The sequence below is a fragment of the Rhinopithecus roxellana genome, chromosome 12, assembly GCF_007565055.1.
Source record: "Rhinopithecus roxellana isolate Shanxi Qingling chromosome 12, ASM756505v1, whole genome shotgun sequence".
Lineage (NCBI taxonomy): Eukaryota > Metazoa > Chordata > Mammalia > Primates > Cercopithecidae > Rhinopithecus > Rhinopithecus roxellana.
The window spans coordinates 60,447,001-60,471,853 of record NC_044560.1 but is presented as its reverse complement, the minus strand read 5'-3'; the positions used below and the strand labels follow the sequence as shown (position 1 = coordinate 60,471,853).

The following is a 24,853-nucleotide window of genomic DNA, read 5'->3' as shown; positions in this document are numbered from 1 at the left end:
TATATACTAGTACAAGATTACCTCATTTAATATAGAACTTAGCACCACAACAACACAATGCATTTTGCTAATTTGGGGTTTTACAGATCAGGCATTGAAAATAATTCAAATCAAGTTAAATATGAAACACTAAGACTGAGTTTAGATCCTTGTTAAAATTTAAAGTGCACTTCAAATTTAAGATATGGTTCCTTTGGATTTCAGTAATCTGCCTCTTCTTTATTATAAGATAAATATAAAGTGAAATGTTCATGATTTTCTCATAAACTATCTAGATTGTTTACTGAAAATATACTTTAGCAAATATGAGACTAATAGCATAAAAACCTTCAAACTACTTTCTCATAATCACATATCTTATCTTCATCATATTGCTTTCAGTTGATATTTATGCAGGGCAGAAAAACAGCTCCGCCAAAAATTCTGTGCAATAACTTTCAGTTGAGGCTTAGAACAGAACATTTGGTTTATATGAACCTCCATCTCAAGATTGCTATGATTTAATTTTACCAAGTTTCTGACTTACTTCGTGTACTGTCATGCTTGAGTTCAAAATGAAGGCACTGTTCCCACTTGGAGAAAAAAAAAAGAAATTTACATTTTTATCTTGTTCTAGTGTGATTGTACTTCAAGTTTTCCAATAATTTGATAGAACTCAGTGAATTACCTTTATATCAAGGTAAATATATGCTATTATAGGGAAACTAAAAGTGCAAAGGCAAAATACATTTTAGTCATTTTCTTTTATTAGAAAAGCATCCATTTCAGACAATACTGCAACAACTGCTTCATATTGTACAGACATGTTTCAATTGTCTGAATTTTTAAGAACCAAGATTTCCCTCTTTCTATTATATTGTCCTTTTAGTCATCTAAAATTTCTTTTAGTTCATTTATTCTACCTTATCTTTACAGATTACAAGACCATGCTTGTCAGTACTTACAAAGAGTGAGTCCCAAATGTTTTTATGCCATGATGTTCCTAAATGTTAAACACAACTTTTAAAAATGGTTTCTGTTTAAATGCTATTAGGAAGACAAGAATGAAAACTTTTATTTTACCTAATGTGGAAATCATTAGTGCTGTCTACAAATTAGTTTCCATTTTCCTCCTAACATATCATAGTATTGCACTTAGCTGCCCCCTGGGAAGTTAGTAAAGCCACATTATTTATGTTAGCCGGAGAAGTGTATGCAAATGTGTGTTGCCTCCAGATGGATGGAAATTCTAACAGCCTGTGTGTGATTCACCATATTCTGTAGCATGAAGAACAGCCACATATAATAGTGGCTGTTTTGTCACCTGAGTTCTCTGAGTGATTACGGCAGCAGAGCTCCCTTTCAGAGTGGACAGGAGCCATAAGTGAGATATAAACCTTTGTGAGGTTTACGGCGCTGTAATTTGGAGGTTGTTTCTTAGTACAGACATATCTAGGCTTTTCTGAATCATATACCTAAACCTGGAAGTTTGGGAAATAATCAGATTTCTATCTAAATTATGACTTGCCTAGGTAAGTTGAGACACAGGTAAAGAGTGAAGATATCACAGAAGAGTGGGTAGGGTGGGAGAGCAAAAGGTAATAATGGAAAACAAGTTGAAATTCTTCCCATCCAGTAGCAGGTATAACGGGAGCTTAGGTTCAAGCGTTTCAAGTTTTCTATGGCCCTCCTAAAAATAATCACTCTTGAAAAACATTAGTCCAACTTTATTATAAAACTACTTATTTGAAGTTTTAAGCTAGTCAAAGCACTGAAATTACATGAATTGCATACCAAAGCAAACAACAATATATACATATCACTATTTAATCTCTATACAATCCAACAAGTATGACTAGCACAACATACATTTATTCACACAACAAAGAAAAACACGTTTCGTCTACTATTAAAATGTGCCAGTAACAAGTTGAAGTCCAACATTATTTACCAGGTGGTAAAATCTTTGACACCTAGATTAAGAAGTAATAAAATGTATATTCCCAGCATTTATATTCTGACCCAAAACAGTTATTTAATTTGGAGCAATGATGGTATACAGGTGAAGCTAGCAAGAGTTTTAACAAAAAGTTCACTCTATATTTAACAAGTGCTCTTATTTGGGTTCTAAACTCAGAGTAGGCACAAAACAAAAGCAGATTTCTCAAGTCCAAAAGTGTACAAAAAAGAAACATTTATCACATAACACAAATATATCTACATATGTGTGTATTAACTTTCAGATATTTTTCATTTTAGCTATGTAGATAATTAGAAGCAACTTTCTGCCTCTAGGAGAAAAAATTAAGGGCACATTTCTATCACCTAGTTAAACCCATCAGTAAAATCTCTGCCGGTTTGGATGCACCCATAGCTAATTGTGAATCAGCATTATCTATCTTTGTATTCATAGTAATGAAAACCTATGTGTGATGTTTTTGCTTTTGTCTCATCTTTTTAGAAAAATTCACTAACACTTGTAAAAATCCTGACATGTTTAGGTTATTTGTCCAGAATAATATAATCACCCAGAAATCATGTTTAAATAGTATGTGAAGTTGCTTGGATAATGCCTTACCCAGTTCAAAAGGAAATTCAGTAACTCTGAAGATTAGTTATGAGTTTTGAAATAGAGCTGAAAACACTCAAATTGGTAAATTTATTGAAACTATTTGTACTATTTATTTTACTATTTATTTCCAGAAACCTGAACAAATATACTTCTACTTTGAACATTTATATGAAAGTTATTGGTAGATGTTCCAGTCTATTATACAGTAAATTGCCAAGCTACATGCAACACATATAATAACAGAAATAAAACTCTGAAGTCAGATGTACACACTGTTGCACTTGTTTTCTTTAATTTTGTTTTACTCAGAAGAAAAACTTAAAACAATGAAAACATTTTTGTTTTAAATTTTTGATGTCTACTTCTTGGGTTTAACATCATTTTTAAGACCAATTTGGTTACCCGAACCTATGCTCAGATAACATAGATAACCCTCCTGTGATATGTACACTTCTCTCTCACTCCTCAAAGCCTTGCATGCTCATACATTCTCACACATGGTCATGTTGCAAGATCTCCCAAGTCAGTACACATGGCCAGGGTGACATCATGGCAATACAGCAAGAATTCTGCCATTTATTTAGAAGCCTCAAGGAGAAGGAGCCCCTAAATGAGAGTTCTTTCTCCATGCCTCTCCCCAGTCAAAATACATGGAAATATTCATAGAAGCATTGTACCTAGCATGATGAGGAAGGATGGAGAATGGTTCTTTATGTCTCTGTTCACAAGATAACAACACTCTTACGTTAACTGTATGAAATAAATTCTCCTCTGAAAGCAAATAAACCATCTGAAAGATCTTCTGGGCTTTAAGATTTCTTGAAACAAATGAGAGCATTTATGTAATGTAATAACAGTCACTAATTGCAGCAGCTTTTTTTTAAAGTATATGCACTATAGAAATACATATCACACACATATTTGTGTATATACATCCATACACTCATATATACTACAAAAACCTATAACCGTCAGTTTAAATTAAAACTGCACAAAACTTTGCAATTCTGTGTTCATTTTGCACCAAGAGGTTCTTGTCTGTAGTTCAACCTGGCAAGTATTTACCAAGCATCTACTATGTGCTTTATAAATGAGAATAGCCTAAATTTGTGTTATTAATTATTTACTGGCCTTAAAATCAGAATATCATGTGCCAATATGTTTGTGTTTCTCTTCTTTAAACTTACTGAAAAATTATTGCCTTTAAATCTTCAGTAACGCTATTTGCTTAATTCCTTTTAATTTACTTATGGGAATTTACAAAAACATCACTAAAAGTTAACATGACTTCCAACATAAATTACCAATCAAAAGCAGATATTTACGAGCATAATAATTTAAGTCTCATTGAATTACACAGATTTCTTAGAGAATCTGAAATCAGCCTAACAGAGAAGATTAATTTTTAAATGAATCCAAGTTAATGAAAGCAAAGAACTCATACAGAAATGCATTTCCCTATTATAAAGCAGGATGGCCTACCCTTATTTCTGATAGATCTAGGACAATTTGAATGAGTACTGAAATTCTTTTGGTTGAATTACACAAACAAGCAAAGAAAAAGTCTCAATTATTACTGGAAAATTTGGAGAGAGATTATCTCTTGATCGCCTAGTTAATCGTTATAATAATCCCCAAGTGCTTGGCAAAATGCCACTCTTCTCCTCTTAGTACTGGTAGCACAGGCTTTAGAATATGCCATCTTACAAATTTAATGAACCTGCTATCAACAGAATTTTCTAATGTCTGTGTGTACATGTGTGTAAAGAAGAAACACACTAGCTGCAGATAGTCTTTGAATATTGTATATTAATTATGTTTCTTTTAAAGTTCTCTAACACAAATAATGGCTCAAGGTAAAGCACCTTTTGCCAATATTCTTTGCACCTATCACTGGCATGTAGCTTCTGTTTGTTTGCATTATCCATGGTAGAGTTTTGAAACTGCTGTAATTCTAGTTGTCCATCAATGGGCTGAGATAGAGTCTTTGTTTCTCTAAAAATTATTTATTGTGCAATCATGCGCAAAATTTTCAGAGAAAAAAATGATTATTTGAAAATCACTAGTCTGTGACATCAAAAAACACTTCCAACAACAATCGACCTTCTTAATAATAAATGTAAGTAGTCCTGTTTGTCAAATATGACAAGAATGGGCCCATTCTAGATAGGATTGCAAGATCAGGCAACCTGTCCGCCAGACCTGGAATATGCAGAGGTTGTTACAATAAACCGTCACGAATTCCAGGTGTCATGACCATGCATGTATTAATTGAGGCTACATAATGACGGGCAAAATAGGCCAGATCAAAAAATAAGAGTGCTTTATTTTATTGAGCCTAATTTATAAGGATTAGCTACAGAGCAGTGATCTCAAAATAACCATTTCACTATGCAGGCCACAATAAGATATTCTCTGGCAAATAGGCCAAATAAAGTCATTAGACTTCAACAGATGATTCACTCAAAGCATAAATAAGACAGATAAAGCTCAAAATTGCTTTCAGTGTGACTCCCATGGCATTATTTCATTGTGTCTACCTCCCATTGGCAAAAACAAGTGAAAAATGTACAATTATACTGTTTATTTGACAAATTTCAAAACATGAATCTGACAAAAGTATCTTCAAACTACATGATGAGGTCTGAATTCTCCAGTTAGGCTACAGGTATTTAACTAACTGAAATATTGCCAAACGTGTCTTAATTTTGTTCTAGCCCTACACTGACTTACTACTGTCCTATTAAATTAGGTGCTTGCTGATTTCTCTGCAACTGGTGACTCAGAAATGGCAGCAACCTTTAAGGAATTTTTAATGGAGCTAAGCTCCCAAATATGTAAGCTGATGACATGCACTCCACAGCATCGACTGGCAAGCTTGTAGAGATTCTTAAGGACGGCCTTCCGTAGAAGAATATATACCCAAGGATCTAAGATCTGATTCCATGTTGCCATTCGGAGAGCAAAAAGTGTTGTTTCACAAGTTTTCAGAGAATGATTTCCATTTATTCCAATGTTGGCCATTGTCACCTAGAAAAGAAGAAAACAGGGAAATTAGTTGATGCAGCCTTTTTTTCAATCCTATAATTTTTTAAAACTTAACTAGCTATGCTAGATGACATTCATTTCACTTTCCACAGAGTGATGCTATTGTGCAAAATACTGATAGAAAGAAATGAATGATAGCAGAAACACTCATAGAGACAATTGAATCATTTGAATTCAAATTGACATTAGAATTACAAAATTGATAACTTCTATAGTAAGTCAAATATGCATAAACAGAATCACCTAAGGGAGGACAAACATTGATATCAGTAACTGACCTTCTCATGCTTCTGAGAATAGTAAATGCAAAGCCAATGCACATCTGTTTTATTTCAATGAAGTATTTTTAAATAAATAAATTACAGATAAGCTAACAAATAGTTTTACAAAATGAATTTAGACCATCTGATATTAATTTGTAAATGGTATAAGACAAATGTTACTTTTAGATTTTCTGCTTGTTAACTACAAGGATACCACTCTCTTCAATTTTATATTTCTTTTTCTATATCTCTTTGCCCTAGCCTTAACTTGGCTAAAACATTCCAGAAAGTATGCAATGGAATTTTCTAAGGACTTTGAGGAAAGGAGTTTCTCTCTACACTACCATTGTGACTTAACAGTAACAATGTATTTCGTGGTTTCATGTGTCCATTTCCTGTCCACCCAAGATTTTGAAGAGATCATTTCATGGAATCAGTTCTATAAAATTGTCCCAGCTACATGTTAGAACTAAGCAAATCACTGGTCCCAGCTTTGACTTCCAAACAAACAGTTGTGGAACATATAAGGTGGCTTTGAAAACATCTTGGATGTACAAACAAATAAGAAATAAACAAACAAAGGGTAAAACTGAAAAGTGAAACTTGGGTCAATTTGCCACCATTAAAAGATGATGTAACAAAGACCAAAACACAAGTAAAAAGAAAATCAAGACCCATTATTAGAAAGAAATGTACATCTTAATTTGACCCGATGATACCAATGGTTGAAGATCTTTATCAAAACCTTCTTTGTCTACACAATAAAGTACAAACTCCTCAGCTAGCTTCTTGATGATGCATCTGAAGGCTACTTCTATATTCTCATCTCTCCTGCAAATTCCCTACAATACAACCACTGTGAAGGTCTCATCTGTCCCAGACGCACCATGCCCTTCTGAGTTTTTGTTTGTGTAACTCCTTTTGTTTTGAGTTACATGGTGCACACTTCTCTGCTTCTCCTCTCTCCCCTATAAACAGCAGTGTGGTCACCAGATGTGAAAAGGCATGGAGTCCTCTTCTGAGGGAGCCCAGTGCCCAGGTTTCTCCCCAGAACAGTAGGGCACTGCCCAAGCACTCATCATTACTCTCTCCCCACCTTTAACCCCCAACCCCAGCCTTGGAAAGGGGTTACTCCGCAGCATGACTTGGAAGAAGCACTAATCATTTAGCCACCAATAAATGTGGGGAGAGTATTTCTGTAAAAGAAATATCGTTTATCATTAGTATATTAGTAATAACAAATACATTCATAATATTGATAATTCAGGACCACCTAAGTATCCAACAGAAGATAAATTATAGTACTTTCACATAATTGAAATATAGGCAGACTTTAATGTTTGTGATTCGGTGTTAATTTTTTAAAAAGCAAATTGCCAAACTGTACTGATTATGTGGTTCCATTTTTGAAAAAATCCCAAATATGTAATTTTGTGCACAGATAAAAGCCTAGAGTGTATGTCATTGTTTTCATTGGTTAACTCTAGACAGCAGAACTACAGAGACTTTTGATTTCCTCGTTTTGTTTGTCTCAAATTCACTAATTTTCTACATAGATCATGCATTACTTTTATAAATTATGTTTTTTCCTAAGAAATGTGTGGAAATATACTATTTTACTAAAGAATCAAAACTGATGTGGATTATTTGCGTACATCTCTATGGTTGTGAGTAGAGCAGCACTGAAGTTACCACAGAATCTCCGGAAAACTGAAGCCCTAATAAGACTGGGAAGGGACATGTGGGAACTGGGGTCAGAACAAGGATGTCTGCAAGCTGGTTTGACAAAAGCAGTCGGAAGCCATTTTCTCTGGTCTCTGGCAACAGCCTCCTGACAAGCCTTGAGAACATTATTATCTGTCTAGCCCACCAGCACTTGTACTCCAGACACTTATGTACAGAGTCTCGTCATACACACAGCCCTTCATAGAGTTTCCAAGAGCTACCCGGTACATGGAACTAAAGGAATATGGGTTATTTTCTAAAATATCTTCCTGCGAACCTTGGCACATTACAGTTGTATATCTTTGTTGATGATTAGAGTTCTGAGAAGTAGACAGGACAAAGTATTTGAATATTCTATGAAAAAATTAATCAATTCACCTGATAACTATAAAATACTGGACACTAACATAAGAGAAATAATGAGGTCAAAGAAGCCTGGAGGAAGGAGAGTATATGTTTATTGCCAGCTTGCAAAGAACAATATAGTTGGTAATACAATGGATCTCCATTCATTTGGGCCACCTAAAACAATTCTATCAACTGTTAAGGTTACCAAAGTTAATGAATCTGCCAGGCTACTTTACTCATAGATAATAGAGCTCATGTTTGCTAAGGTTTTTTCTGGATGTTATCCCATCATCTCTCCCCCATGTCTGTACATGTGTTGGCCAGAGTCAGGCTCTGTGGTTGTTTACTATTCAAAGCCATGGTAAATTCGATAATTATGCTTCCATTCCTCTGCATATTTATAAATGTAAATCAATCCAGCAGCAAGTAGTTTTGAGTGTCTACTGTATCTAGGCATTGTGCTAGATGGCACTACCACCAAGACCCAAGTTAATGTGAATAAAACAGAAATGTAACTGAGGGGATTCTGAGAACAGAAGGGAACAAAATGGGATCCATTTATTATGCACACAGAGGACTGTCTACATCACCTCTCATGAGAAGACAGAATCACAAATCTTACAGAGTGCAGGAAAATTTTATCTAGTCCAGACTTCTATACAAAGCAGAAATTACTTAGGGATGCCATTAAGTATGTGAGAAGAAAGTCTCAGCACTACTCAGGAAAAAATCTTTTCCATTTGAGCTGTATGAGTTGTAGAATGTTTTCTGTGACCAGGAACTAAAATTTACTCAACATATTTTAATCTTGTTTTCTAGAGCATCATGGGTAATCAGTCCGTTTACTAAATGTCAGCCTTTCACATATCTTAAAATAATACTAGTCTTGTATTTCTTCAAGTGCTTTTCATACAAAATGGTTTGCAAACCCCTACCTCTTATATTCTAGTTTCTCAATCTTTCTTGAAGAAAATACATTGGACAGAAATAAACTAACTCTATATATGGTCCAATAACTACAAAGTTCATTGGAGCATCATTTCCTTTTGGACAAACTACTCCTATCTGTGCCTCCAGAACTGCATTAGCTACTTTCTCCCTCGCATATTCCCTTGTGAATTGATCCTAGTTCATAGTATATTACAAGAAATACTCTCTTAACTTAATAATTTTACTCAGTGAATATGTAGAGTAAGACAAGCTTCAATTTTCCCTGCTTATTTTTCAAATTATTCAAATACTTAGAAAATATGGATATATAAATATTCGTACATACATATGTGGAGTTACAGTGACATATCTGTGACTTGATATTAATGAATTTACTAGCTAGGCATGGTGGCACATGCCTGTAGTCCCAGCTACTCAGGAGGCTGAGGCACGAGAATCACTTGAACCCAAGAGGCAGAGGTTGCAGTGAGCAGAGATCACACCACTGCACTCCAGACTGGGTAACAGAGTGAGACTGTGTCTCAAAAAAAAAAAAAAAATATATATATATATACACACACACGCACATACACACACACACATGAATTTACTTGATGGCATAAACTTCCAATTCTGGAGCCTCAGATATCACATCTGAGCCAGCACCCATATATAAGTTGTTTGATCCACTTTCATGTTGCCTCTCAACCCACACCTTGTTTTTCTGTCCTTTCTCATTGAGTGTCTTATCACTTTAAAAGCAAACATAGTATTATAGACTCCTAAGTGGTTTTCTAGTCTCTATTTATTTGTTCTTATTTCATTTTGTTTACTCTAGTTACAGAATATTTTGCAAATGCCAAAAACATGCCATTTTTCCTGCCCGTCCCTCACTAGAAATTACCTATCTAAATCCTCCTATCCTTCCTGTCCCATCTTCTGCAGAAAACCTTTCTTGATCTCTCTGTAGCTGAATAATCTCTCATTCTATACAGCCGTTGTGTGTGACACCACTCCTTTAACACTGATAAACATAGTATCAGTATAATATGTAGAACATACTGAATTGAGATAATGTCAGTATGTGTATAATAGTCCCTTATGTCTTGAGGGTAGGAACTATGTCTTTAACGTTTTCAAATCCTTCTCCTCTGCTTTGTACAACATCTTTAGGAAGAGACTCCTACAGATGAATTGGGGAAGACAAGAAGAAACAGGCAATTACAAGTACAGGAGTTAGGAGGGTTACACAGAAAGCAGGCCAGGCAACCTCAGGTCCAAAGAGTCAAGGTGGATTTAAGGTTAAAAAAAAAAAATATATATATAAGGAAAGAAAACTTATATGAACTTTTGTTTCAAGGAATTCCTCAGATTCTCTGTAACCTTTAACTTCTAGTCTGCACAGAAGTTTCTATTTACTCAAGATAAGAAATCCTCGTAAAGTTAAAGTGACTTTTAACTTTTAAAATTGTTATGGTGATAAACCTTACATCTCCCCATAAGCCTTTGCTGTTCTTAAGGAAGGGCCACAGTTGAAGATCACTGGGACAGGTGAAGAGAAGGAGGCAGGGGTACAGAGACTCCTACCTGAGCCAGATCCCAGAAGAGTTTGGGAACTGGGATGGAGGTGGTGGGATTCAAGGTGCTACAACAGAGACGTCTCTGTCTTAGAGGACTTGCTCTTGTTTAAAGAAACTCTGCCATCCCTGCATCCACTGCATAATAGGTTGTTAGTTCAATCTTTTTAAATCAAACTCACTGACTAATCAATTAATTTGATTCAACTTTAAAGCTTTGACCCACCTACTGCTGGCCATCAAATATACCTGTCAGTGTCTCAAACCTCCAGCCATAGGGGTGGTGCAAGAAGACCAGGTCCACTGGCGTGGCTTAGGCACAGCAGGGATCATGGAATTTCTTTACCCCAGTGTGTCTTCAAGGAAGGAGGAAAGGGAAGGAAAAAGTTGTGTTAACATTTTATATATATGAACCCATTTCATCCTCCTAAAACCCCCAGAGGTGGTTGCTGTGTTTCTGATATTGCCAAAAAGAAAGCCAAGTCACAGACACATTAACTTGCCCGAGTTCACACTACTGGTAAGTGGCAAAGGCAAAATTTCAGCCCAAGTCTATCTGGATTCCAAGTCTGTCTTCCACTACACCATTCCCAGTAATGAGGCCAGTGGTGCTATGTTTTATTTACGAATAAGATGATTTTAAAAACTAACATTTATTACTTAGTATGTTTCAGGCACTGTTTTAATATTTTACATCTATTGTCTCATTTAATCCTGCTAACACCTCTGAGAGATGAAGCTGAGGTACAGAGAGGTTAACTTGCCCTAGGTCAAGCCAAACAAAAATGTGGTGGAGTCAAGATTTGAATAGTTGGAGATGATGACTAAGGATTTGTGTGTGAGCCTCCGTGGCACTAGGAGAGCTCATTTTTAATTCTCTATGATTCTAGTTTCATCTGCGTGTGTCTAGTTGTCTTTCAAGCTGATTCTAGCACTCTCTCATCCAATATTTCTATGATTATATTTTTACTAGCATCTCTTTAAAAAATTAGGATCTGGTGCTAATAAATGTTTTGCTGCAAATCTCCTGTGCCCACAACAACAGATATAACCAATAGAAAAATCAAATGAGTAAACACCACGTAACCAAGGTGTCCTTCAGAAAGTTGGATGTCAAAACAATGAATGTGCAGAGGACAGCTATCTGTCCCAGAATGAAAAGGTAATTGTAAAAAAGTATCACTAATAGATTCACTAATAGTGATAGATGGAATAAAACAATGCTCAGTGCCTTTTATCTTCCTTCTTCTTATCTGTCCCATGATGAATGGCATAATTTTCATTTCAGTAGTTCTTTTTCTCTCATTCTTTAGACCAGCAGTCCCTAACCTTTTTGGCACCAGAGACCAGTTTCATAGAAGACAATTTTTCCTTGGAGATGGAGATGGTTTGGGGATGAAACTGTTCCACCTCAGATCATCAGGCATTAGATGCTCATAAGGAGCGTGCAATCTAAACCCCTCCCATGTGTTCACAATAGGGTTTGTGCTCCTATGAGAATCTAATGCCGCCACTGATCTGACAGGAGGCAGAGCTCAGGTGGTAATGTTTGCTCACCTGCCACTCACCTCCTACTGTGCGGCCCATTTCCTAAAAGGCCTGGGCCTGGGAACTGGGGACCCCTGCTTTAGACTAATATTCAGATGTCCTTTTGGACCTTGTTTTTACTTTTTTAATCCAAACTTTTGTATTCACCCAAGAGTTACCCTTATTTTATAATTTCTATTTCTTGCAGTGGTGGAAATTAAAAACTCAGTAGGTAAATTCAAAGTCTTAGAAGAAGAAAACACATCTATGAAATCTTATATTTGCATGCATGCCTTGCTTTGGCACAAAAGGAATTTGAGGCATTTTACTTCATGCTTGTAATATCATCATAAACTCTAGCTCATTCCAGATATGATTACCTACATCAAACATATAGTTACACTAAGAAAATATCAGTTATGCTCCAAATATTGGTAATAATAGATGCATAAGACATTTTCATCCTAATAAAAAATGTTTATTATGACTGAAGTAATTATTAGTGTTTCATCTATGAATTAAAGAAAAAGCTAGTCCAGTAATTAGCTGTAATATTGGAGGTACAATGATTCAGGAATAAAAGACTACTTTATTTGACCGCTCGCAACATTGTTTTAATAGCAAACACAGACTGTACCAGTTAGGTGTTTCAGTAAACCATCCCTCCTATAACACATTATGTTTTTTCCAGCAAGAAATTTCCAACTGGCCCTTTAGTTTGTTGTAACAGTAGTTTGGAAAGATTTTCCAAAGCATTCTCAAAGTTGTAGTACAATAATTAATTATTTAATGAGAATGTTTTTTCTCATCTATCTACTTATTGAAATGTGTATAGGCTTTTTGTGCCTGGGCATCTATCTATTATTGAAATGTGTGTGTTGGTTCGCTGTGCCTCAGCCTCTATCTGCTTATTGAAACTGTGTGTATTAGTTCACAGTCTCAGCATCCAACTACTTATTGAAATGTATGTGTTGGTCTTCTGTGCCTTGGCATCTACTTATGTATTGAAGTTTGTGTGTGTTGCTTACTGTGCCTGGACATCTAACTATGTATAAAATGCATTTGTTGCTTCACTGTTTGGGGATCTAGCTCTTTACTGAAATATATGTGCTTGTTCCCTGTGCCTTGGCATCTACCTATTTTATTTGATGGAAATTTTTAATGAGAAGAGTGTCCTTTCAAAAATAAAAGATACCCATACATTTTAGAGAAAATCAGTCTTTGAAAAGCCAATCTAAACCTATAGACCAAATGCAAAGATACTAGAAGACCGACAAATTAAGGCACATGGAACACACAGAAAAGAATTGAGCCAGAATTAATAAAAAATGTCTATTTAACCCTAAAGCATACTATGAGCCTAGTTAAAGATAAAATTCATATATACTTCTGGTGAGGACAAAAAAGTCAGCCCTTCCTGATAATCCAGTCAATTTCATTAAAATTAGTTCAGTGTAATGGTGGCACTTTAGTCAATCTGGTTGTTTGGTCATGAGGATAAGACAATTTGAGTGTTGTGCTTTTTTTTTTTTTTTTTGGTTAACTTTCTGAACTTACTTCTCTTGAGTTACACTTTTAATTTTTCTTCAACATACCAAAGCAGCAAATTGAAATTCATCTTTCTTCATTATGAGTCAATGTATACCCAAGCATTCTCTAGGTAATAGCCTATGGCTTAAATCTCTGATCATACTCTCTCCCATATATTCTTCCAGCTCTTTGAATATATTTCCTATCTCATGGCCTAAAATATTAGCCACAAAGTTCAGTGCCAATCTCTCTCCTCTACAAAACAATCTGGTGTAATGGTTATACCCCACATAATTTTCTCCTGACAATTTTCTGTGTATTACTCATCCTTCAACTGTTTCGGAAGCATATGCCATGACTCCATTAAACCATCAACTCCATCAAGAAAAAGATTTTGTCTTCTGGACACCCTTATTCCCAGTGCCATTGTCAATACTTGGTACATACTGGCATTCAGTAAATATCAAGTGAAGGAATTAATTAATGAGAAGAAATGTTAGAATCCATGGAGGTCACAAACCATGACTCTTATTTCCCTATGTGTTGGGCACATAGTGGGTGTCTATTTGTTAACTGGCATACAACCTTCTCTGTAATGCACAAAACTATACCAATTGCTTCAGCAGCCTCATCATCATCATAAATGAATAACCAACTTTCATCAAGTTCCTGATACTGTTATGTTCAACATGCAATAGAAGACAGATATAATGTGTTGTAAGATTTGGGGAGAGAGGGAATCTTTTATTCTCTCTCTTTTTTTTTAGCATATATCACTAATGTATCTCATTGACATAATTTGGGTGATACAATTACAGTTACATTTTTATACTTCATTAATCATTACTTCCCTAAGATCTCAGAAAGCAGTTGTTTACTGGTATATTTGCATAATACTGATAATCAAAAAAGTGCAGTAAGTCCTTTTGTTTAAGATACAGTCAAGAGAGGCCATCAATCATTGTCTAAAATTCAAACAATTTTACTACTATATGAAAACTGGCTGTCTTTATGCCATTTAAACTTTTAAATGAAGATTTGCATTACTTTTTTAAATCACAAAAATCCAACTTCCAAATAAAAATAAATGTCATAATGCAGTATACAGCCATTAGGTTGAGCTGACGTTCTTTCTGAAAAAAAGTACCAATCGCCAGATTTCTGACTAACAATCTTTTAAGAAGCATTTTATCTTACCTAAAAATTCATAGTTGGTAGTACATATTATATTTGCTGCCATTGTAACTGAAGTCTATGTCTTGTGGTAATGTATACAAATAAAACCTTGAGAATTTATCAAAGTGGTCCACTAGAGAGAAAATTTCAGCCTGCTGACTATCATCTGTCCTTAACAAAGCTACAAGGCCCTTTAAGATATGCCTTCTATAAAACAGATTGCATCCTCCATCTATTGTATGGACAAGTCATAGTTAATTCTACAATCAGCACAGTTGTGTTCTATCCCTTTTAATGAGTGACTGTAGCCCATCTTTGAAATGGCTCCTTGACTCACTATTGGGCCCAAACCTTTGCTTCATCAAGGCACCTCATTCACAATACAGTCAGTGTCTGTCTTGAGTATTTCCTTGTCATGCTACTGACTGAGGATTGCTTACTGTCTCACTTGTCACTTGCCAAACAATGATATACATGGTGACCCTATTCTTTTTATTTGTTCATTCTTCAGAGCTATATTATAAAGAGCATACAAAAATGTTATTGTCTTGGCTTCATTCCAATAAAATCACTGGTGTTCTCGTCCTGGCCTCCATGTTCAGGAAGATCTAGGAGAAAATGTTAGGAGCCCTGGATGTCTGTGGCTATGGTATTAAAACGCATAGGTTCTCTCTACTCTGCCAATTTATGCCTCACATTTCAACCATTCCCTGCTGATGAATGACACCAAACATATAGCAAAAGAACACTAGAAAATGCTTAGCAGGATCCAGTGATCTCATTTAACACTATCTCTAGAAATGCATCATGTCTCAGCTCTCAGTGTGTTGAACTTGATGCCACAGCAATCCCATATTCCACAGCCCCTCATAAAGAAAGCATTAATTATCTTCAATTTTCTGCTGCTGAATAGGAGACCACTTTAAAATAAAGATCTAGCAATAATTTTTTAGTCCCAGTCAATAACATAAATTGTGTATAATTCTTGCAGTGTTGGGTAGGACCTTTCTTTCACTTGTTTGTTTTTGTTTTTAAAGGCATGCTGTAAATCTAGTACAAACAAGTCTCAGCAATCAACCAAAATCAACTGTGTTTCCTTGGTATGATCATTATATGAAGAATTATTAATATAAGAATATGCTAATTCCAGAAGACTACTTCCAATTGGAACAGTTTCTAAGATTTTAAAACAAATAAAATATTCTGATACTACTTTTAAGTCTTACTGTGTAAAAAAGACTTTGACTAGTCATTGTCCCTGGTTCCTGGAAGGGAGTCTCTAAGCCCTTGGAATTTCCTTAATGATAAGAGTGTCTTTATTAGTTCTGGTGGACACCTTGGACCATGTCTCAATTTCTGTTAATGAGGTGACTCATTGTGGAACCCTAAAGAATTTCAGGATGGGGACTGGCCATACTTGAAAGACCAACCATGTGATTAGAGGGTCAGGGCTTTGAACCACATGATATCAGCCTGACCTTCTAGAGACTGAGTTCAGTCACATGATCAATTATTCGCTCAATTATGTCTACAGACTGAAACCTAATTAAAAACCCTGGATACCCACAATTCAGATGATCTTCCCTGGTTGATGATACCCATTAATACAGTAGGAGGTGTATTAATCCTAAGGACATGGAAGCTTAGTGTTTGGGACCCTCCCAGACCTCGCCATGGGGGTCTCTTCTTTTGACTGGTCCTAATTTGTATCCTCTATAATAACATTGTAAGTATAGTACTTTCCTGAGTTCTACAAGTAGTTCTAGTAAATCATCAAATGCAAGAGGATAGTGGGAAAACTGAATTTATAGCCAGTTTGTCAGAGGTGCAGGTGGTTGGGAATCTCCCAGGCTTGCAGATGGTGTCTGAAGTCAGGGCAGTGTTGTGGGGGACTCGGCTGTATATCTATGAAATTTGAACTAAGTCCATGTAGTTAATGTCAGAATTGCACTGCTGGTTCCTTGCTACATCTTTGAGCGTGGCAGTATGACAGAGGTTAAGTAAGGCTGGAAGTATTACAATAGTCTTGGGCTGCTTCAGTTTAGGCTTCCTGATACTCATCTGACATGTTGGAATTGGGGATGGGGTAACAATTTTCATACTATTAAGAAGCAGTTGGAGGATTTATGTGAACTTTAATTAAGCCAAGGTGGTTATCTTAGGTCAAATACATTAACAGTTAAAAAAAAAAAAATCTTGCATTTGTCCAAAGTGTAGAGCTTTCGATGAAGTTATTCCACATTTCCCTCTTATTGGTATAAGACAACTATTTTATTAGAGAAAGATATAAAAGGTTAGAACTGGAAAGAATCTAAAAATTGTGTAGTCTAATTTGTTCCATTTCACAGGAGAAAAAATAACCAAGGCAAGAGGGATAGGTGGTTTGCCCAAGATAATAGCCATTTAGTATCAGAGCTGGGATTATGTCAGATCTATAACATCTAAAATTACACTGTGATTCCCAAGCTCCTTTAGTTAGGACATTGTTCGCTAGCTAAGGTAGATAAATTCTGATCAGGTTGTATTGCCAGTGAGAAAGAAAGCATGCAGGATGTAATCAAATGTCTTGCCTTTCTTTTATTGGTCATTCAAATAGAACTTTTAATGTCTTTTTAACTTTTTTGCTGACTTACATAATTGAACAGTTGGCCTATGCAAATATTCATTCCAGAAGTACTTATAAGGCATCTATTATAAATCAAAATCTAGATATTTGGTTCTGAAGTGACTTCAAGAACTAATAAAAGTCCAGTAATCCTCTAGATAACATGTATTTATCCTCTTCCTCATTTTGTTGATACCAAATGGATTACTCTTGCTCCAGTGCATTGTGAAGCCAACCAACTCATCAAGCCCTATGCGTGTGCAGTTGTTGAGTATGGTGTGGAAGGGATGGGGGTTTAAAGAGGAAGGATGCATACAGGGATGGAGACAGGTTCACACCCTTGAACAAGTGCCCTCATCATGTGATGTCATTCTTTTCTAGTGAGCTAATGGATATACTCAATAGGAGCAACTACACCAGCTGCCCAAAAGGCACCATTAAGATTAAGCAATCCACACATTGTTGTATTATGTAAGTTGCACTAGATCTTTGTATTCCAAAGGAATTGCTGAAATTTCACTTTTTTATTTTCAGAAATCTAGTACTGAGATATTTGCTGGATTAGATGCTAGGTATATAGTTCCCAAAAGTTAGGAGTGTATCATTCAACATTTAAATTAAGTAATCACCAGAGTACTGGAAAAACCCTTTGGGTCTCTTCTTTAAACAATGAAATGCAGACAGACCTAACAAACTTTTAAAACATCACTCATTTACAAGTTATCATTTAAACCACAGAATACGGGAATACAGTTCACCATAATAATGTGGCATCTCTTTATTATATAAGCTAGTTTAAAATATTGTGCCATGTATAAAAATTAAATAAAATTCTGTTGCAGTGTTAGTAATCCTTACCAAAACCTTTGTCATATCTGAGAGCTACATGTAGATCCTATCCTCCCTACCTGTGCCAGACTTCCTATTTCCTGGTTAGTTCAAAAGTATTTATACATGTTTTTCACATTTTCCTTTCCCACAAAACTTATTCTTCAGCTCAGACTTCTTTTCATGACCACTTCCCCCATGAGTTTTGACTTGAATTATTTCTCCTTTTTCTTCCACTGTCCCAAAGTACTGACTACCTATGACTCAGTCTCTAAAGATATTATTCTATAATATAAAAAGTGTCATTAAAAGTAAATGATATTTCTGGGACTAAGAGGAAGGAAATGTGCAGATTAGTTCAATCTTTCTATAGGGCAATTTGGGCAATTTGGAAAAATATGTCACAAGCCTTTGTAAGCCAGTTCTCCTTAAATCAATTCCATGTCTATGAATTTATTCTAAGGAATCAAATAAAAATAGCGTACAACAACCTACAAGTTGTTCATCTCAGTGTAGTTTATAAAATGAAAAATTATATAAGCAATCTCCAACAAGCAGGGATTTATAAAAAGAGATTACAGTACACCTACACAACGAAATACTTTGCAGCCATTAAAATGATGTCACCTAGGAATGCTTGAACATAAGGGAAAATAATTATAATGTAGTCAAGAAAATAAAGAAGATTACAAAGTAATAGTATTTTAGTTTGGTTAACACAGTAATAATTACATAGCTAAGACTTACTACAAAATGCCTATGTACTTTCTGAGATAGGTACCACTAATATTCCCATTTCAATGATAAGGAAAAGGAGACAAAAGGAAGTTAATTAACCTTAGTAAGGCCAAACAGATAGCAAAGATAAATTGGGTTCACAAAGTCAAACCGATTTTTTAGAAAAAGTAGATTTGCAGGGGTGTCCACGGGAGAGAATAGTCACGGGTTCTTAGTTTCTGTTTCTTGTTGGGCCAGTAAAGCCCCTTCCTCATCCCCCTTTTCTGCTTATCACTAGAGACAGAAGCTAAAAACCATGGCTTCGGGCTGCTAAAAGCCTAAAACAAAACACAGTAGAACAACAATAACAAAATAAATCTGGTTGGGCAAGCTTGATAGAGCCTCTCTAATACATGTGTATATGCTTTGAGAAAGGAGTAGAAGAATATGAACAAAAATATAACAGTACATAACAAAAGTTGGGTATGTACTTGTGTTAGGCAGAATTTCAAAAATGACCCCCTTAATATGCCCAACCTAGTCTCTGGAACCTGTGAACATAATGAGATATGATTCCCATGATTGTGTTATATTATATGGCATGGCCGACCTTAAGATAGTGAGTAAGTGGGCCTAATTTAATCACATGAGTCCCTTTAAAGGCAGAGAACTTTCTCTAGCTGGTAGTAAGAGAAGCCAGGGAGATTCCCAGTGGGAGAAGAATTCCTTGCACATTTTCTGGTTTGTGCATAGAGGGGCCACAGAAGAAGGAATGCAAGCTGCCTCTAGGAACAGAAGACAGCCCCAACCTGAGGGCCAATCAGGAAACAAGGACCTCAGATCTACAGTCACAAGGAAATGGATTCTGCCTGAATGAACTCTGAAAATGATTCTTCCCCCAAGCCTCTAGGTAACCGCCCAACACTGTTCCTACCTTCATCTCAGACACTTGTTGAGACCCTGAGCAGAGAACTCAGTTGAATGCACCCAGACTTCTGACCTACAGAACTGTGAGATAAGATAAGCATTATTTCACGCTGCCAAGTTATAGGACCCTGTTATGCAGCGATAGAAAACTAATACAGTACTTATGAGTGATTTAAAGTTAGGAAACAGTGAAATTTCTATATAGTAGATCAAAAACCTACAACAGCCATTACACTTAATGGAGAAGGTATAGATGCACTTTAAAATCTGGAACAAGACAAGGGTGCCCACTATTACTACTACTGTTTAACATAGTATTGACAATGCTATGAGAAAAAAAAATGAAGTATAAGAATGAGGAGAAAAGAGATAAACTTCTGTTACCTAAAAAAGTGATTAGACTCAATAAACAATTGAAACCAATGAGTTCAACCTACTGCTGAATATATAACCAGCTTAGAAAACTCAAACTCACTTCTCTGTGCTAACAATACCAACTATAGAATAAAATAAAACAATTATTTCTGTATTTTTCAAATTTTATATAATGAACACATATAACTTTGTTAGTAGGTACATGCCCTATCAATGATCATTATCAAAATATTTAGAACATTGTTATCGATCAATCAGAATGGCACAGGCAATAATCAAGTAGTTCAGCCATATATGAATGTACCAGATGAATAAGAGCATCATTTCTTATAATTGTCAAGTGATTATTATATTTCTCTTTTTGAAATCACTGGGAAGGGCAAAGTTTAGCTACCCACTTTTGCCAAGGAGAATTTCTCTCAATAATTGTTTCTCCCATAGTCGGGAGAAAAGGAAAGTAATTCCTTTGGAGTGTAATTAAAGCAACAAGGCAAGATGGCTTACTTAAAAGGTTGCAGTGAGCAAAAATCGCAGCTGGTACAGAAGGGAGTAGAGTGTCTATAGAGCTGGAGAATGGGAAATTAAGAGAGAGGAGCCAGCCTGGCGGCCTGCATGTGACAGTACTATCCTACCTGAGCAGACAAGATTAAAAGCTGTAGCTCAGATTTCCTCCCCTGTGTGAGCTCAGAGTTGTTGCAAGCATGTGAATGCTGGGGGCCTTGCCATTACTTGCCTTTAAATTATGAAATGGCAAGGTTATAAGTCCCTCATGGAACTAATTCTCACACCCCAAGTAACAAAAAACAGCAATTAAAACATATCTACCTACCTAACAAGTACTTGACAAAGTCCACCACAGTGGTAGGTGAATTTTAACATAAAAAACAGCTTACTAGATCAAATTATTTTGACTTTATAACACATTCAAGATAAGCAATGGAGACATTCTCTGTATACTTTAACCATGATCGATCCCAAACCAATGGCAAATCATCACCAAATTACACTAATGACTCACTCACATAACTAAGAAAGCTCTAAGTCATCCAAAGAGTAGATCTGAAAACGACCACCAAAGACTGTCCTGCTCTTAGGAGATTGTCAGCAAAAGCTCCGGAAATTTCTTTATTGCACTGCTGTAAAACTTTAGCTCCAATTCCACAATTCTCTTTCCAGTATATAAATTCTCTTATTTTTTCCATTAAGCTACCAAGTTTTGTGGTATTATTTCCAATGCCAGAAAGCCAAACCCATTCTCTGTGGTTATATGGAAGATATTGTATTCTTAAGAGGTTTTACAAATAATACCACAAAAATGGCCTCACTTAAAAGAACACGACTTTTTAAAGAAATAAGAGGAGATAAATATATACGACCAACAAGTATATATTTGTATTTGGGTAAGTTGTTTCATAAGGAAGATGGGCTGAACTAACTTTAAGATTTCTCTGGTTGTTTAACCAGTGAAAGACACAAGATCCAAAACCCCCTAACTCAGAACGGCACAAGCCCAAAATCCCAAAAGGTAATGGTGTCTGGTTGGCATCTTGGAGGAGAATTGACCTTATTAAACACATTCATATTGGGAAGCACAGTATGAAAAGAAAGGAAGTGGTATAAACCTGAAATGACATTTACTACAAGTTCATGGAAAAGAAATCAGTGTGAAGAAAAGATGAGATAATTTAACCCATGGAAAAAAGAAAAAAGGAAATTTATAAATAAATCAACAATTAAGTCAAAAGAGAAGAGTTGCAATTTTAGAAGAGGATCCATTCTCATAATTGGTAGGTAAGAACCTACTCCACTACGCCCAGGGACCACCAGACACCACAATGTATATGAACTCAGGAGCCCTTTGGTCCAGAACTCTTTTAGTTGCTTGGCACAGATTAAACATAAATGAAGTTTCTTAGCAAAGCTGTTCCTTGGAAGGCCAAGGGCACTTGTTCACAGGATTCTTTTGTAACAAAACTGGTTCTGTTCATGCCTCCCCAAATAAACTACAAATTCCTTTGAGGTTAGTATCCCATTTTAGTCATGTTTGTATACCCTGTAGCACATGTGCACAGGCCTGTAGTAGCCACTCATTGAACGTTTTCATATGTTACTACTGAGTTTTACTAGAGTACCAAATGGAATCATGGCCATAACAGTAACAATAACAATCACACAGCACCTTTCACTGGATGTTTACCAGATATCATGTGAAAACTGTTACCTGACTAAATCAGTGATAGAATCAAAAATATCACCTATATTTTACAGAGGTTATTATCTATTATCTAATATCTATATTTTACTGAAGCTCACAAATATCCTTAATAATTTGCCAAAGGACACATGGCTACTATGTTCAAACTCAGGTAGTGAGAAATTTCTGCATGCTACAATAGGCTATATGAACTTATATAATTAGAAGGAAAGGCTCAAGTATAGACTTGGGAGATAAACTTTTCACTCTCAGAGATGGTTTCAGTGTAGTCACATATTGTGGAGTAGCCACTGATGAAGATGCTTATTGATAGAGACAAAAATCAAGATAGCTTTGCATATAGTAAGTGCCTTATAAATATTTGATAGGCGATTTCAGAGCCAAATTAGGAAACCTAAACAGTTTCCCAAGTCAAGGAATTCTATTCAACTGGGAATGAATATTGATCCTTTTTCCCAGTGACAGAAGCTGAAGAGTAGTTAAGCACCTTGACTCAGACAAGTCAGAATTCACTGAGGCTAGCTACGGTGGGGCTGTCTCTTTTGTTCCCCAGAAAGATTTGCTTCTGCAGGGTACTCAGTTTTTAAAATATTTTAAGGCCTTATGGAAAAGCTCTGCAAAATAAAATGATAGCCTCTGCTCATGTTTTACACATTTGAAATAATGGGAGATGTGATACTAAAATCAATCATGAAAAAAATGTTTTTTTTAAAATTCCAGAATTAAACCCTAACTGAATCCCAAATAAGGGTGTCTAAATTCCTATACCCATCTAACATTGTCCATCTAACATGGAATACATGCTCTGCTATAATGCATGTGTGTGTGTGTCTTTCATACTGTAATTACAAATGCTGTAGTGTTGGAACCTTTCTCTTTTGTATTAAAATAATTATTAGGACACTTCAAAACTGATTTCTCTGTGGTCAAAAAAATAGAACAATTTGTAGCTAAAACATGGAGGTGCCTAATTTTTTGTGTGTGTACAAAGCTGTGCAAAACTAAAGCCAAAAAGAAATAATAAAAGAGTAATAAAAAGAGTCAAATAAACTCCACCTCAAAAAAAGAAAAATGTAGATACATAACTTTATATTCTCAGCCAAATGAATGTCTATCAAAATGTTCTTTGCTAAACTAACAGAGAAGTTATATTGAGATTATTAACCAAGTAGAATAGGTAAGATATATCTGAATGTTTCCATTAAAATTTTTCCACAAAACATAATTGTGTTTTAAGCCATAAGGAAAATTATTTTGAAAGTATTTTCTTTTTTCAATTTATTTTATTTTAAGTTCTGGCATACATGTGCAGAATGTGCAGGTTTGTTAGGTAGGTGTGCATGTGCCACAGTGGTTTCCTGCACCTATCAACCCGTCATCTAGGTTGAAAGCATTTTCTTTGTTATTTACAAACTAATCTTGGCATAATAGTAATTTATTATTTGTCTTACTTCCTAATATAAATTCCAGAAAAGCAATCACTTATTACTCATGCATTAAATGAAATTTCTAACAAAAAAAAATTTTCTAAAATAAAACTTTCTGCTATATCCTGCTCCATTATAATCCATTCTATACAAAGCAGCCAAAATGATCTTTTTAAATCATGCATTAGATCATACCTTTCCCTTGTTAAAAACCCTTCCAATGGCTTCCAAAAAAATTTTAATTGAAACTCACCATAGCTTCCAAAGTTCTAGACAATCTGACTCCTACCTTCTTCTGTGTCCTCAAATTCTACCACTTTCATCTATGCTCCCCTTGCTCCAGTTAATGACCTTTGCTTTGTTCCTCATTACAAGAAGTCCATGCCTGCTATTGGGTTTTTGTGCTGGATTTTCCCTCTGCTCAACCACCCTTCCCTGATAATTTCCCATGGCTGGCTCCTTTTTGTCACCCAGGACTAAGCTCATGGTGAGGATACCCTTGAATATCTAATCTAAAATAGTTCCATTCCCACCCACAATCACAGCACTTATCACTCTTTGAAATCATCCTATAAATTTATTTGTTTACATATTATCTACCCCTTTCCAAACCATCCTTACCCTTCTTCAACCACCACCTTCAGAAGAATGTGACCCATAAGAGAAGGGATATTGCTTTGTCCAGCAACACAGCCAGCACCATAGCCCTAGCATCTAGAGCAGTATCTTACACATGGAAGGCACTGATAAAAACTTTTATTGAATAATTGAATGAGTATTTCTAAACTCATTTATGGTACATTTTATGGTATATTTTAAGTGTCTAGGTATGGTATTTATGGTAATATTTTAAGTGCCTTCATATAGTGAATTTTTACTAAGGACATTTATCTTTGGTTCTTTAAAAATCAAGAACTATGGTATCCTGCAGCTGCAAATATGCTTAGGTAGGATTGCAAACAGTAGTGTTCTGATAGCAAACACATCAGATTTTGCAAGACACTTAGGATAAACAGGCTGCTCAGTGAGAGATGAACACATTTTCAAGACAAAAGTTTGTTTTGTTGTCATCAACATTCTGGAA

The 24,853-nt window shown here is 35.6% G+C and overlaps 1 protein-coding gene across 2 annotated transcripts in view; it reads right to left on the bottom strand.

Moving 5' to 3' along the window:
• Positions 1-1,691: 1,691 nt before the first annotated feature.
• PTGFR (prostaglandin F receptor) overlaps positions 1,692-24,853 on the bottom strand; it is a 48,977-nt gene continuing 25,815 nt past the window's right edge. Inside the window, exon 3 of one of the 2 annotated variants that reach the window (XM_010380656.2) lies at positions 1,692-5,581. In XM_010380656.2, coding sequence (XP_010378958.1) covers positions 5,300-5,581 — 282 coding nt within the window. In that variant the 3' untranslated portion in view covers positions 1,692-5,299. The remainder of the gene's footprint in view (positions 5,582-24,853) is intronic. The other variant, XM_030941705.1, reaches the window with a different exon arrangement.